General features: G+C 54.4%; 1 protein-coding gene across 4 annotated transcripts; it reads right to left on the bottom strand.

Moving 5' to 3' along the window:
- Positions 1-3: 3 nt before the first annotated feature.
- On the bottom strand, positions 4-13,251 carry ARHGEF15 (Rho guanine nucleotide exchange factor 15). Of its 4 annotated transcripts, none has more exons than XM_077165927.1 (16): positions 13,129-13,251; positions 10,674-11,332; positions 9,202-9,534; positions 8,872-8,926; positions 7,992-8,050; positions 7,667-7,878; positions 7,404-7,564; positions 7,097-7,249; positions 6,820-6,949; positions 4,985-5,059; positions 4,793-4,885; positions 4,548-4,708; positions 4,290-4,442; positions 4,058-4,140; positions 3,867-3,971; positions 4-3,161 (listed from the first exon to the last, which is right to left on the bottom strand). In XM_077165927.1, exons 2-16 carry the CDS (start codon positions 11,281-11,283, stop codon positions 3,010-3,012), a joined length of 2,535 nt encoding a protein of 844 aa, XP_077022042.1. In that variant the 5' UTR covers positions 11,284-11,332; positions 13,129-13,251; the 3' UTR covers positions 4-3,009. The 4 variants fall into 4 exon arrangements, with proteins under 4 accessions (XP_077022042.1, XP_077022041.1, XP_077022043.1 ...); XM_077165926.1 differs by lacking the exon at positions 13,129-13,251 and adding an exon at positions 12,635-12,734; XM_077165928.1 differs by lacking the exon at positions 13,129-13,251 and adding an exon at positions 12,635-12,734 and having other exon boundaries at positions 4,061-4,140.
- Between the last annotated feature and the right edge of the window lie 888 nt (positions 13,252-14,139).

The following is a 14,139-nucleotide window of genomic DNA, read 5'->3' as shown; positions in this document are numbered from 1 at the left end:
CTTTTAATAAAAGGGGATTTATTTATTAATTCTTCAGAGGAAAGGCAGCTAACTTTCCACTGAGGTTCTTTCTTACATGGAAGGCACAGGATGGTCTCTGCTGGTCTTTTCTCCAGGCCCCTGGGTTCCAACAACTTTCCCCAGGGTGACTTCTTTCTGCATCTCCAAAGGCCTGGGCTGAGCTGTGAATGCTGAGATGAGGAATGCCGAGCTGCCTAGGCTGTGCTACATTGCATTCTCTCATTTAAGCACTAGCCAATTAAGTCAAACCTCACTCATTGCAGCAGACACGCCTCCAGCCAACTGCAGATGTAATTAGCAACAGATGAGGTTCACGTTCCATTGGCTCATGTCCGCAGCAACGGTATGCTCACCTGGTATGCTCCTACCGCAAGACTAGGTATGCTCACCTGGCCAAGTTGACAACTGAATCTAACTAACACAACATGGCAGTGTCTTTCCCTCTCTATCTCTTTCGGAATATCTGGTTGTATTTAATATGCCTTTATGCCTTCAAAACAATTTGTGTTTGGTCTCCCTCTCCTCATTACCCCACAGTTAGAACATCTGGATTGGGACACAGAAGCTTCTGCAGCAGCCGCTCTCAGGCAGAGGGTGAGGAGCTGTGCAGACAGGTGGGGAGGCACAGGTGTAGCTTTGTGACTGCCTATGGATGTCTGTCTTGTCTCTGAGTGTCTCAGTGTGTCTCTCTTACACCACAGAGCGGGAGGTGGGGAACTGGGTAGACAGGGGCTCTAGGTGCTGGGAAAGTTGAAGGAACCCACGCACCAGCTCCGCCACCCCTACCTTACTTTCTGTTCCTGGGATGCAGTCCCCTTGTTGCCACCCCTGGAATGCTCTTTCCCCAGATCTGCCCAGGGCTGGCTCCTTCTTATCTTCTGGGTCTCAGCTTAAATGGCACCTCCTCGGGACTCTTCCTAGAGTGACCCCCACACACACATACATGACATTCTCTGGCACAGCCCTTGCTGTACTCCTGCTAATGGACTTTATCTCACTTATTGTTTACTTGGTAACTGTTGGAGGGCTCCTTAAGAAAGAGGCCTTTGTCACACTCATCTCTGTATTCCTAGATCCTAGAGCAGTGCCTGGCACATAAAAGGCACTCAAGGATAAGGGTAGAATTGAATTGAACACAGAGATACTTGGCTGGCCAGTAATGGACCTTTAATCCTGACTGCCCTTTTTGTTCTTCTCACTACATCCTCATCTCCACTGGAACCCCAACCATGCCTGGCCCTGCCCTGTCTTCTTCCCCAGCCTGAAGCAAAACCCACCCCAGCAGCTGCAATCCCACCACCACCACCACCACCCTGCAGCCTTCGGTCCCACAGGAGCTACGAGTGGACCAACACTTTCAAGCCTTGGGCCAGATCTGAGCTCCAGTTCCCAGCAAAATGGATCCTACTCTTGAAGCATCTCTTTCCAACCATTCCCATCCCTCTTAGCAAACCACATTTGGAGACCCCTGCTCCTTTAAGCATACACTCCCCTGAAGAGCCTCAGTACAGCTCCGCCAACGTTTATTAAGAATTTCCCATATGCCAGACACTGGGATAAGTGAATTCCCAAAGTCATGGACATGCCAAATGCCAGTGCCCTCCCCTTTCCAAGACCCCCAGAGTCTCTGCAGCTCCTGTGGTCAGCATGGCAGTTTCTGTCCTGGGCACGTTACCATGCATGAATGGAGGGAAAGTGTGGGTGGCCTAGTCCCAGGTCTGGGCCCCCATTCGCCAGCAACTGTCTGCTCCTCTCTGTTTCCATCCCTCACCTCCTGGCATCACGCGGGGGCAGTTTCTCATCTGGGAGCAGATGCTCTGGATGGGGTTGGGCAGCCCAGTGGCTCTGCGAGAGGACCAAGATGAAGGCGAGAAAGCCCAGGACGCTCCCCAGCCAGGCCAGGAACCATAGTTGCTGTTTCTTCGCCCACAACTGGGTTTGAAAGCTGAGGCTAAGGCTGGTTGACCGGTTGTACTTCGGGTGGGAGCATCTGCAGGGGGTCTTGGAGACCAGATGTGAGGGCCAGGAGAAGGACTTGGGGACTTTACAGAGTCTCCGACCCCAGCTACTGGCCATCCCCAATCCCTTAGGCTCCTCTACCAGGCTGACAGGCTACTCCAAAACACCACCCTCCAACTGTCATGGAACCCTGGTCTCAAGAGACCCAGAATCCAGGGCTTTCATCCTCAGCTCTGGTCTCTGACTGCCAAGCCATAGCCAGCACACCCTCCTTTGGAGGTCAAATAATAAGGAAAATGGGGTTCAAGGGAAGAAACGGAGCACTCGGTCATCTGGGAAGGGGACCAACCACCACACACACCCCGTGTTCAGCAAAATCACCTTCCCTGATACAAACACACATACGCACATACAGTTGCACACACAGTCTCCGAAACACACCCTCTGGATTCTCCTAGTAGAAGGGAACTGGCTTGAGAGGGTACGGGGAGGTACCCTGAGAACAGAATCCAACACTTCCTGGACTCAAAGGGCAGGACCGGTCGTTGCCATGGAAACAAGCAAGATCACTCTGGTCTGTTGGGCCCAGATCACTATCTTCTTTGGCTGTGTGGGTCCTTGCTCATCCCTGTTGGCTATTTTATCCTAGGACTTCATCTCCAGTGCAGCCCTTTATTACATACATTGACCTAGCTGCCACTTCCTTGGCTTTGAGCAAAGCAGGATACTTACTGGCCAGGGGCTCAGCCAGCTCAGTACCCTCTGGCTGCTCTGAACTAAGCCTCTGTCTCCATTGACAACACATTCAAGCCATCCTTGTCCTTCCTTATTGCTGTGGGCTCAGATGGTCTTGTTTGCATCAGCGGCCCTGTCCCGAGACTGGGTCCCTTTTGGTTGCCGCTAGAGGTAGTATTTTCAGTGATGATGAATCCAGTGGACTTTGTCCTTTCTGGCTGGGGATTTTAGCCAACTCTGTGCCCATGGGCCATGCTGCCAGCTGTCCCGACCTGTGCCCCCTCACCACCTGCATTAGGGTGGGGGAGCACTGGGGATGCTTGTAGAGGGCCCAACAGCCTCGAGAAGCCTTTGGTGCTGGCGGAGGTGCTTCCTCCTTTTGTGTTCCCCTGTGACTTCACACACCAACTGGGCAGGGAAGGCCCCAGGGACCCCCTTCAGCCAACCTGGGGAAAGAGAGACAGGGACCCAGGTGGAGCCAGGGGAGCAGTCAGTGAGGAGGCCCTGGGTGGGCTAAGAGCCTTGAGGGCCTTGAGGTGACTATGGGAGTTCGTGGAGAAGTGGAGCATGAGTAGAAAGGGCATTGGAGGTGGTTGGGGACACTCCTGTCAAGCTATGCAATAGCTGCTCCTTTGGCAGCCACTGTATCATCTCTGTATGATGCAATGTACAACCCTCTGACCCTGTAAGTGATCTTGCAGAGTCCTAAGTGCTCTGGTTCCCATTACCTCCATGACATCTCCTGCTTCTCTTCCCTTTTCCTCACTCCCTCCAGACTCAGCAGGCTCCCTGCCATTCCTCAGACACACCAAGCCTCAGGGCCTTTGCACTGACAGGTGCTTTTTTCCCACATGTCCCATGGCTAAATTCCTCATCTCTGTCAGGGGTCCACCTCAGCCTACCCAGCCCTGGAACTCCTGACCTCCTTTATTCTGCTCCACTTTATTTATTCCATAGCACTTATGCCAAACTTACTATCTACTTGACTTAGATTGCTTAGTCCTTATCAATTGCCTCCTCTGCTGGAATGTACGCTCCAGCCAGGGCAGGGATCTTTGTTTCTTTGGTCCTTGGTGCCTAGAATAGTGATTGGCATCTAGCATCTAGCCTAATCAATATTTATTGATTAAATAAATAAAAGAATCTCTCACCTTCAGGGCTCTTGTGCAGGTGCTTGGGGGGACCCCTGGACTCCAGGTTCCATCCCTCAGTCTTGGCAGGTGCAGAAGGCTCTGGACACAGCTCCTGAGAACAGTCTGATTGGGGATGGGTGATGGGACAGTGGGATCAAGACTCTTTATGGCTTCTCCCACCTCCCTCCCCCCCCCCTTAGGGAATACACCACAGTCCTCATAGATGGTGTCCGAGGAGCGGGGAAGAGGGCCTGGGGTAGGGAACGCCCCCAGCCAGCGCTGCATGTCTGATCTGGTGCGGATAAAGGAAGGGGGTACACTTGGGCCCAGGAGATTCTCCTGGGAGTTAGGCAGGGGGTATGGAAGAGAGAGTTTGAGGAGGAAAGGGTCTGAAAGGTCAGATGAGGGTTCCAAGGGTGTTTTCGGAGGGAGACAACTCACAGGGAGGAGGCTTGGAGTAGTCGGTGGGTGGGGCGGCCCTGGTGGTTGCTGAGAAGGGAGAGGCGGAACGTAGGGGGTCCAGATGGGTCCGGAACTTGCTGGGCCTGGACCAGGGAGCGATGGGCATAGTCCAGAACCTGTAGCCGCTGCCCACTGCCCATGGAAAGAGAGGGTTCAGAGGGAGACCTGCGGTCAGGGTGGACCCCTCCTCCCCGCCACAGCCTGGGCTCGCTCTTGCTCTTGTTCCCTGGGCCCCACCTCTTGGGCTGAGTGATGAGCAGCAGGTCACTAAAAAGCAGCAGGCAGAGGGGTGTGAAACGGGGGCGTGAGGTGAAGAGCACGCCCCCCCTCCGGCACCCCAACTCCGTCAGCTCCCCTTGCAGCTCCAGGCGCCGTGACCAGGAGACCAGGGGCAGAGCCTGCGAGGAAGCAGAAAGGAGGTTTTCCTGTAGCCTCTCCAGGCACTGGGGAAGTGCAGGTGGGGAGTCTGGGCAGGGGCTGACCTTGACTTTGTGGAAGCGCAGCCTTTGGGTGAGCCGGATCAGCTCCTCGGTCTGCTTCATGCGCCCCACCTCAGCGCTGCAACGCTCGATGATCTGGGGGAGGGGAGCTGGGTCACCCACCCCAGTGGCCAGAGCCCTACTCCCTACCACGCCTCCTGTCTCTCCCGACCTCAGCAACCGCCCCCTGCCCACCTTGCTGACAGCACCCAGGGCCTTCTGGGCATTCTCCTGGCGGCTGGACCCCTCCTCTGTCTGGTGCAGGATATTCTAGGGACAAGAAGGAAGGGTTTCAGAGGGGCCGAAGCTCAGAGGACTCTGCCCAACTTAGAGAAATGCTCAGTTTGGGATCTGCAGGCCTGGAGCAGAAATCCCTCAAAAAGGCTGAGCGACCTCACCACGCATCATTGCATGACTCTGAGCAAGCCATGCTACCTCTCTGAGCCTCCATTTCCCCACCTGTAAAATGGGGATAATGCCTGCCTCACAGCCCTGTGGTAAGGCTTCAGTGAGGTAATGCATGCAAAGTGCTTAGCATAGCCCTTGGCACAAAGTAAATGCTGAAGAGAGGACGGCGATTATTTTCCCAATTATTAACCATGGCACTTAGTGCCATTAATATTGCAGAGTGCTTCCGAGTGCCTGGGTTCAAATTTTGTCTCCATCAATATCTATGTGAATGACACGGGGCAAGTTATTTAACTTCTCCGTGCTTCAGTTTCCTCCTCTGTAAAGTGAGGCTAATAATAGTCCCTACAGTTGTTGGTAAAGTTAAATGGGCACCTACCACTTAGTACAGTTGTGGTAAGGTTAAATGGATACCTGCAACCTAGACCAGCACCCAAAAGGTGTTTAGCTATTAGGATAATTATCATTATCATTATTCTGCTTTTGATCCTGGGAATAGATAAAGCTGAATAAGATATCAAGAAGAGGCTAATCTAGCTGAGATCCCCACACTGGGTGACCTGGTTTGGGGGGAGGCAGTTTTCTTGCTTACAGTTGAAGAGTGTCTCTCAACTTTTTTTTTCTTTCATTATTGCATCCTTAATGATACTTTTCGGACTTTTTTTTTTCCTAAACATCACCTATCAGGAAAAAATTTTGGTACTTTTGTTACAGCTGATGAACCAATATTATTATAATTATATTTTTAACTATGGCTTATAGTTTACATTAGGGTTCACACTGCATTGTACAGTTATATACACGTTTTCTTAATTAACTTTTATTCTGGTAATATATAGATAGCCTAAAATTTCCCATTTTAACCACTTCTAGGTATAAAATTCAGTGGTGTTAATTACAGTCAAATGTTGTGCTGCCATCACCATTGTCCATAACGAGAACTACTCCATCATCCCAAACAAAAACTCTGTACCCCTCAAGCATGACCTCCCCACCCCCCACCCCTGCCCCTAAGTTACCTGTATTCTAATTTCCAACTCTATAAATCTGCATATTTTAATTGCTTCATATACATAAGATGATACAATATATGTCCCTACCATGAAATTTTAATAGCACAGGTATAACTGTTCATCTGTTCAGGTACTACATAGATGAACACGTTGTGGTTGGAAGGCCACAACCATTGGAATACCTAAAAATTTTTTCACATCCCCTACCAAGAACTAATTTTTCCCTCCTTGGAGATGAGCTCATCCCCACTTGGATGCAATACAAGAATGCAGTTGGAGGAGGCCCTGGAGAACACTCACCAGTGAGACCCAGGGAGGGGAAGGGACTTGCCCAGGACCACTCAGCCACTTAGTAGCAGAGCTAAATTTGGAACATGTGTCTCTAGCTGGAAGCTCTTATCATTTATCAGTCCAGCCCCTTGGGACACTGGGAAGGTCCAGGCAGGGGGCTGGAGGATCCTGGATTGAGAGGCCCAGATTAGGAGTTATGATCTGGGGGCTTCTGTGTCCATGGTGGGGTGGGAAATAGTGATGGCCCCGCAAGAAGCCCCTGGAGGGAGTTGGCCCACCCGGCAGGGGGAGCAGAGAAGGCCCAAGCCCAGCAGGTACCTGCAGCAGCATGCGGAGGCGGGTGATGCGCTGAAAGGGCAGCAGCAGGAAGGACGGCAGCGGGAGCCGCTCACACTTGGGGAGACTCTGCAGCCGCCGCAGCTCCGCGGAGAAGCGCACGTTCGTGTCCCTGCAGAAGCAGGCCCAGGAGGCTGGCCGCTACCTCCGAGCCCTACCCGGCCCCCGGGACGCGACCCCCAGCCTGCTCTGCCCTAGCCCCCGAACCCCCACACACACACACACACAAGCTCCCCAGCCTCCTGCCCGGGGTTCTCACATGAGGCGGCTGTAGGTCTCCTCCTGGTACTGCTGGTTCCGCACATAATCCACGTACACCGAGAAAGGCCCCACGGCGTGGGCATGCACCACGTCACACAGGTCGCTGATGTGAGGGGAGGAGCGCACCCGGGACAGTAACGTTCCTAGAAACCTGCAGAAGTCCAGAAAGCAGGCAATGGAGAGGGCAGAAAGCCAGGTCTCCCGGGCTGTGGATGCAAGAACTGGGAGCTAACTGCGCGCGCGGGGAAGAGTCTGACCAGGGGGAGAAAGCCAGGGAGGGCGCCGGGGTCCGGGGTCCCACTCACCGCTCGCTGACTCCCTGGACTCGCTGCACATTGGAGAAGAGGGTGTGGTGGTCCCGGGGGGTGAGCGTGTCTCGGAGCGCCCGGCTCAGCACGAACGTGTCGGTCAGCAGGCGCAGCGAGCGCAGGTAGGAGGCCTCGGACGTCACCACCTCGAACAGGCTCTGCGGCAGAAGAGCAGGGCAGCCGGGCGGAGAGGCCAGCTCGCGGCCGGGCTCAGCACCCTCAAGCCCCTCCACGCGGCCAGCGCCCCCAGGCGTGCCCACCTCCTGCATGCGCCTCTCCTGGGGGCTGAGCGTCTCCAGGAGGCCGCTGGCTCGCACAGCCGGGAGTTCCTGCCACAGTGTGTTGCGGGGCCCCGGGAGGCGCGCGAAGGTGGGAGCTTCTCCAGGATTTGCTGGGGAGGGACCCCCGTCCTCGGCCACCCCCCACAGCTCCTCTGACAACACGGCTGCACGATAGGTCTGGTACAGGGGTTCTGGGGAGCAGAGGTGGCGCATCAGGGAAGTCCATGACCCCTGACCCCTAGCCCTACCCCCACCCCCTGCTTGATGGTCGTGGCAGGGGACCCTGAGGTCAGGAGACCCTCACCGTCCTGCAGGGGCAGCTCCCAGTTCTGCTCCTTCAGCCCCTGCAGCCCTTCCTCCTCCCTGTGGAGAAAAGCATGAGGCCACCGAGGCCGCTGCTATTGCACGCCTCCAGGGGGTGCTGTTCGCTGCGTAGTGCAAGGGAGTGTTTATAGACTGGGACTGGCAAGGTGTCCCAGATTTTTTTGATGAACCTGCTATTGGGCAGGCCCTGAGCGATTATCTCAACCACTCCATCTCCTGTCCTCTCCTAGAGCATCCATTGTCAGGAATGTCCTGTTTGTGTCTCGGTGAAACTCAACATGATTAGATCCAACTCTTACACCTCCCCCTCACCATCTGCAACTCTCTCTGTTCCCTGTTCTGGTCATTGACACCACCACACACCCAGCAACCTGAGCCTCCAACCTGGAGGAATGATCTCCCACAACACCAGTAAATGTTTTTTGGATAAATAAATAAACCAGGATTAACTCTGATCGTGATGTGAATCTAAGATGATAAGCCAGCAGAGGTAACATAGAAGAGATGTTGTTGTTTGCCAACCCGGTCTGTTGGCAAGAATTGCAAAAGAGACGCAAGGAGAGGGGAGGGAACTCAAAAGACAGAGCTTAGCAAGGAACCAGCTCTCTACCAATATTGTACCCTAGCAACTCTATGAAGCAGTTGGGAAGGCTTAGCCCCATTTCACAGATGAGGATGCTGAGACCCTCAGGGTCAGACAACTAACAAGAGATCCAGCTGGGATCAGAAAGTAGAACTGCTGGTCTCCAGATCCCTGTCTCTTCTTCATTCCATCTTTGTAGAGGTGGGATTTAGCTGGACTTGCAGGTTTAGCCTGCCCTCAGGAATGGAGGGAGGGGATGGGAGGGGGTGTTTAGTACCTGTCCTCCATGGTTGCTGGAGGAGCGCCCTGCAGAGCTCCATCAGGACTGTCCCCTGTAGAGAGAATCAGAGGAAGAAGAACTCCCTTGAGAATTCCCAGTCCAGAAGTCCTGACCCCAGCCACAGCAGGGACTATTACTATGAAAACTGTACATCCCGTCAGCCCCAGAGGCAGCTGAAAGAGGAACACGGGGCCTGCTGGGGGTTGTAGAGGTTGAGCAGAGGGACTGAGAGCCCCATGGTTGGAAGAGAGCATCTTAGAATGCTCCCCCCTCCCTCCACCCCCCTACCCTTCACCACCCAGAAGTCCACTCCCCCAGGCCCTGTACCTGTTTGGATTCCATCTTCAGAGGGCAGATTGAGGTCTGGCTCAGGGAAGTCCCCAGAAATGGTGGCATCCGGCCTGACCCGAGTCGGTTTGGGGGGCTTGAGAGGTGGCAGGAGTTTGCGCTCATCGGTGGAGCGGTAGGATGTGAGAATGACTGGGGGGTGACTGATGCTTGGAGGGTTGGGGCGGGAGCGGGAGGCCCGTAGTGGGGAGGCCCGGCAGGGGGTTCTGGGGCCATCCTCACAGCCCCCCACAGGTACCCATCGGAGCTCCAGGCCAGGCCGGGCTACGTGGCAGACACAGGGGCAGCAGGGAGGGCAGACCAGGGCACCATCTGTGGGAGACAGAGGTGTTTTAAGGAGAAATCCCTGGAGTGTGGTCCCACCTTGCCCAGGCCTTGTCCCTTCCTTTAAACCTGCCTGGCCACAAGAGCTTAGGACTCAAGCCCCAGGCCTCTATTTCCCTAACCCTGACTCTCTTCAAACCCTCAGAGATATGAAAACCAGATTTGCAAACACAAAATCCACTTTTAAAAAGGTAGCCCCCTAAGGGGTATGGTAGGTACAATCTTTTTTTTTCTTTCCTGTGTTTGTTTTATTTCTTTTTCTATTGTCTTTTTATTTCTTTTTCTGAATTAATGCAAATGTTCTAAGAAATGATGAATATGCAACTAAGTGATGATATTGTGAATTACTGATTATGTATATTGTTTTATTTTGTTTCTTTATTTTTTTAATTAATAAATAAATTTTTTAAAAAAAGGTAGCCCCTGAATGTGCCCACGCTTTTTTCTTTTTCAACTTTTTAAATTGTATGTTATAACACATATACAAAGCAAAAAAAGAAAAAAGGACTAGTTTTCAAAGCACTCTTCAACAAGTAGTTACAGGACAGATCCCAGAGTTTGTCATGGGCTACCATACCATCCTCTCAGATTTTTCCTTCTAGCTGCTCCAGAACGCTGGAGGCTAGAAGGAATAAATATTTTTTTATCACCACAATCGACTTTTGTGTGTGTGTGGAAAATAACATATATACAAAAAAGCAATAGCTTTCGAAGCACAGCACAACAATGAGTTGTAGACCAGATTTCAGGTTGAGTTTCAGAGCTCAACCTCTACAACCCCCACCTAAACTAAGCCCACCTAAAAAACCCACAATTTTAAGTTCTTACTTCTAGCTGCTCTAAGATACTGGAGACTAAAAGAAATATCAATTTAATGATTCAGCACTCATACTCATTTGTTAAACCCTACCTTCTCTGTATAACTCCACCGTCACCTTTTATCTGTCTAGCCCACTCTTTAGGGGTATTTGGGCTATGGCCATTCTAACTTTTTCATGTTGGAAGGAGCTGTCAATAGTAATAGGGAGATGGAACTAGCTGATGTTCTGGGGAGTGAAAGTGCCCACTCTCAATTGAAAACAAAGATGAGTCCGATTGAGGCCACCTTTACCCCATGATGCACTTACCTGAAGCGCTGTTCTCTTGGGACCCGCTCCCCATGAGGATGCTCTGGGTAGTGTCTCTGTCCCCATTCACACCCAGTCCGCTTTGGGAGCCCGGCTCCAGAACATCTGTGACCTGGGCCCTGCCTTCAGACCCCCACTCAAACCTGCCAGCCAGTCTCCGCACAGTGCCCTGGCCCGAAGCTGAGCCATCGGGGGCCGGGCTCCGGGTGGCAGGGAGTGGGGCCAGAGGGGTACGGGGAGACCCCGAGGGTTTGGGCGGGGGCACTGGAGACAGGGGAACAAGTTCTGGAGAGACAGAACGTTGGGATGCCGGGCTGGGGGTGCTGGCTGGCGAGTCTGGGAAAGTCGGGGAGTCGAGGCTGGTTTTAGAAACTGAGGGGGGCAGAAGGGCGGGGGGCTTGAGGGATGCGGCTGGGGGCTCCCAGAAGATAGGGGTGCACATTGGGGTTGGTGCATCATTGGATGCGGGGGAAGGTTCGTGTAGGGAGGAGCCATTGTAGGGAAGGCCCTGGGACTGGGCAGCCCGGGGGCGAGAAGGAGGGCGGGGGCGGGTGATCCGAGGGGGCTTCTGGGTGGGGGGAGTTGCTGCAGGAAGGGACTGAGCCGACATCTTCCTCTGGGCTCTTCAAAGGAGTGGGGCACTCTGCCGGAGTCATCCCCTAGGAGCGGGGAGGAGAGAGAGCGAGCTTCAGTGCCCCTGGTGGGGGGGGGGGGGGAGGCGGCAGCCTCTGAGCGCCCAGACAACGTGCAAAGAACACGTTTTCAGGTGAATGAGCCCTGCTTTGGGATCTGGCCGGGGAGATGGGAAGCCTCCTCTCCTTTCTTCTCAGGTCCACTTTTTCTACCTCCCACGCTTTCTCATTTCACTTCTGGAGGCCCCTGGATTCTCCCAGGCAGCATTCCTCAGCCCTGCCAGCCTCCAATTCTCTCTCAGTCTCTTGGCTTCTGCTGCCACAGTTGGGCAAGACCCGTGGCGGGAATCGGCTTGCAATTTAGCCCCGGTGTGTCCGCTGGACGTGTGCCCCTGTGTAAGGGGCGGCGTGTGTACTGGAGGGAGTACGGTATGGAGGGGGGAGCTGTGTGCGGTAGTTGAGAGTGTGCTTGATGCGTGCTGCTTGGGTGGGTGCACCGTGCAGAGAGCGCAGCTGTTCCATGTGTGGCGGCTTGCAGCCCGTTAAGGAATGTTGGGGCAGGAGTATACAGGGTACTGGTGTGTGTGTGCATGTCTGTGTGCGTGCACACGCCTCTGTGCTTGTGTGAGTGTATGCACGCCTGTTGGGCGAGGGGATGCATCACTGTTTCCCTGCTGCCGCCCGCACTCCGCCCCCCATTTCCCAGTTCCTCTGGCCGGACTCTCCCTTTCCGGATTATTTTTAGTCTCCTTTTCCTGCCATGAAGATTCCTGGAGCCTCTGACCCCTGGAGACCAGGAGGTCTCTGTTGCCCTCCGTTCTTCTCATCTCACCCAGGCTGGGTGCAGAGAGAGGCCTCAGTGGAGGCCTGCCTGGGTCCTGTCACAATGCCCGGGGAGGGGCGGTGGCTGGGACACCAGACTGAAGGCGAGGGCCGGTGGGCCAGGACCCTGGGGGCCTGGGCTTCTCCTCCCCCGGGGAAGCCTGGAGGGTCATGGTTGGGGAGGGGGCTGCTCCCAAACTCCCTTCAGGAGTCAGCCGGAGATTCAGACCCTTCCAGGCCCCACCTGGAGATCTTAAAAAATGATATGGAATGGGGGCTGGGGAGCTATACCGGGAGCCTCGCAGTGCCCAGTGGCCTCTGCCTCTCTGTCAGGACCCTCGGCGAGGGGGCCCAGGCAGCCGCCTCCCCAGCTGGCCAGCTGCTCCCCAGCCCCTGCCCCCTTGGGGATCCAGCCCACTGCCCAGGTACCAGCATCTGCTTCCTTCCCCACCCACCCCGCCCAGGCCTCTTGCCCCGACCCCAGGTATTCCTGCCCCAAGCACTCACCCTGGAGTCCCCTCCACTCTCAGTCACCTCCCAGGGCTGAGTGAGTCGAGGCAGGAAACAGGAATCAGATCCTCCGCCCCACCCCCAACCGGACACCCCCGCCCCCCTCCCAACCACACGGCACTTCCCATGCGCCTGGTGGGGAAGATGTGAGGGACCCAGGATCCAGGGACGCAGACGCCGGCGGGCTGGGGAGAGGCTGCAGCTCTGGTTTGGAGGGCAGTGGGCTGTCCTGCAGGTGTATGGCCCATCTGCGTTGCTGCGTGCACAGGCACTGCCTCTGTGTCCCTGCGGAGGGTGGGCTGGGGTGGCCGTGGGGCAGGGGCTTCTGGACGCATCTATCTCGGCGAAGGGATGGCGTGTGTGACCATCTCTCGCCTCTCCTGAACTCCCAACCTGCACCCCTGGACGTAAGCCAGCCCCCTATTTCACACCAAAGGATGCCCCCAGTCTTTTTCTTCCTAACTCTCTGCATTAGCTCCCCAGGAACTTACCTTAATCTTTTCGAAAGTAGTTTCTGTTTCCAACCTCTCCCTTGGAGCACCTGCCGGGATCTCCCAGCGTCTATTCCTCCCTGTTTCTGGGGCGGGAGCTGAGGGCCCAGATTGAAATCTCCGCAGAGGAAGCCAGGGCCTGGGCCGCACCCGGCCATTGTGTCAGGAGGTGAGAGTGTGTGTGACGGGGAGGGAGTGGGGGGTAGGGGGGCAGATGGGTGGCCGGGGAGAGCGGAGATCTGTCCTCTCCAGGTGGGTGTGGCCTTTGCTGGGACCCCAGGCCAGCTAGCCCCTGACTCTCCCTGTCCCGACTGAAAGGCTTTCATGTTGACTGTTGGTAGTCAGGACTCCTGGGCAGTAGAGGGGCAGAGGTCTTTATGAAAATAGGTGAGGGGGTGGAGGGAGCCACACCCCGACCTGGGAGGAAGATCTGAGAGCAGTCGTGAACTCTGGGGCCTTTGCCAGACCTTCTCTTTCCTTCTGTCTCTCACTGAGAAGAAAGTCTGGGAAGCTGGCATAACCCAACCCCTTTTCTCTCAGAGTCTTAGAGTAAAAGTCCAAATCCCAAACACCAGTGCCCATCAAGGAGGCCCTCACTCCCTAAACTCTCCTCTCAGGCACACTTCTGCCTCAGGGCCTTTGCTCCAGCCGTCCCGCTGCCTGGAATCCTCCTTCCCAAGCCATCCCCATGGATGAAGCCTCACCTCCTTTAAGTTGTTGCTCACATACCCCCTCCTTGATGAGAGGCTTATCCTGACCAATCTTTAAAACTACCCCGGTCTACCCAACTCTCTCTTCCTGATTTCCTTTTTTTCCCATAGTAATTATACTTTATGACATACCTTATAGTTTGCTTACAGATTATATTAGCAGTTAATTATAATGATTTTTTCACATCGGAAAGTAAGCCTTCTGGAGGCAGGATCTTTGTTTTGTTCACTAATGTATTCCAAAACTCTAGAACCAGGTCAGCCACATAAGAGGTGCTCAATATTTGGTTAATTGAACTGA

This window comes from Tamandua tetradactyla, chromosome 6 (assembly GCF_023851605.1).
Source record: "Tamandua tetradactyla isolate mTamTet1 chromosome 6, mTamTet1.pri, whole genome shotgun sequence".
Classification (NCBI taxonomy): Eukaryota; Metazoa; Chordata; class Mammalia; order Pilosa; family Myrmecophagidae; genus Tamandua; species Tamandua tetradactyla.
This window is presented reverse-complemented; position numbering and strand designations above follow the sequence as displayed.

Bases quoted from the DNA above. Each gene is read 5' to 3' on its own strand.
- ARHGEF15 (XM_077165927.1), bottom strand. From the start codon at position 11,283: ATGTCGGCTCAGTCCCTTCCTGCAGCAACTCCCCCCACCCAGAAGCCC. The intron at 9,535-10,673 runs GTAAGTGCATCA...TGTCTCCCACAG, and splicing joins CCAAGAGAACAGCGCTTCAG to ATGGTGCCCTGGTCTGCCCT. The intron at 7,250-7,403 runs GTGAGTGGGACC...GGACTTCTGCAG, and splicing joins GTCCAGGGAGTCAGCGAGCG to GTTTCTAGGAACGTTACTGT.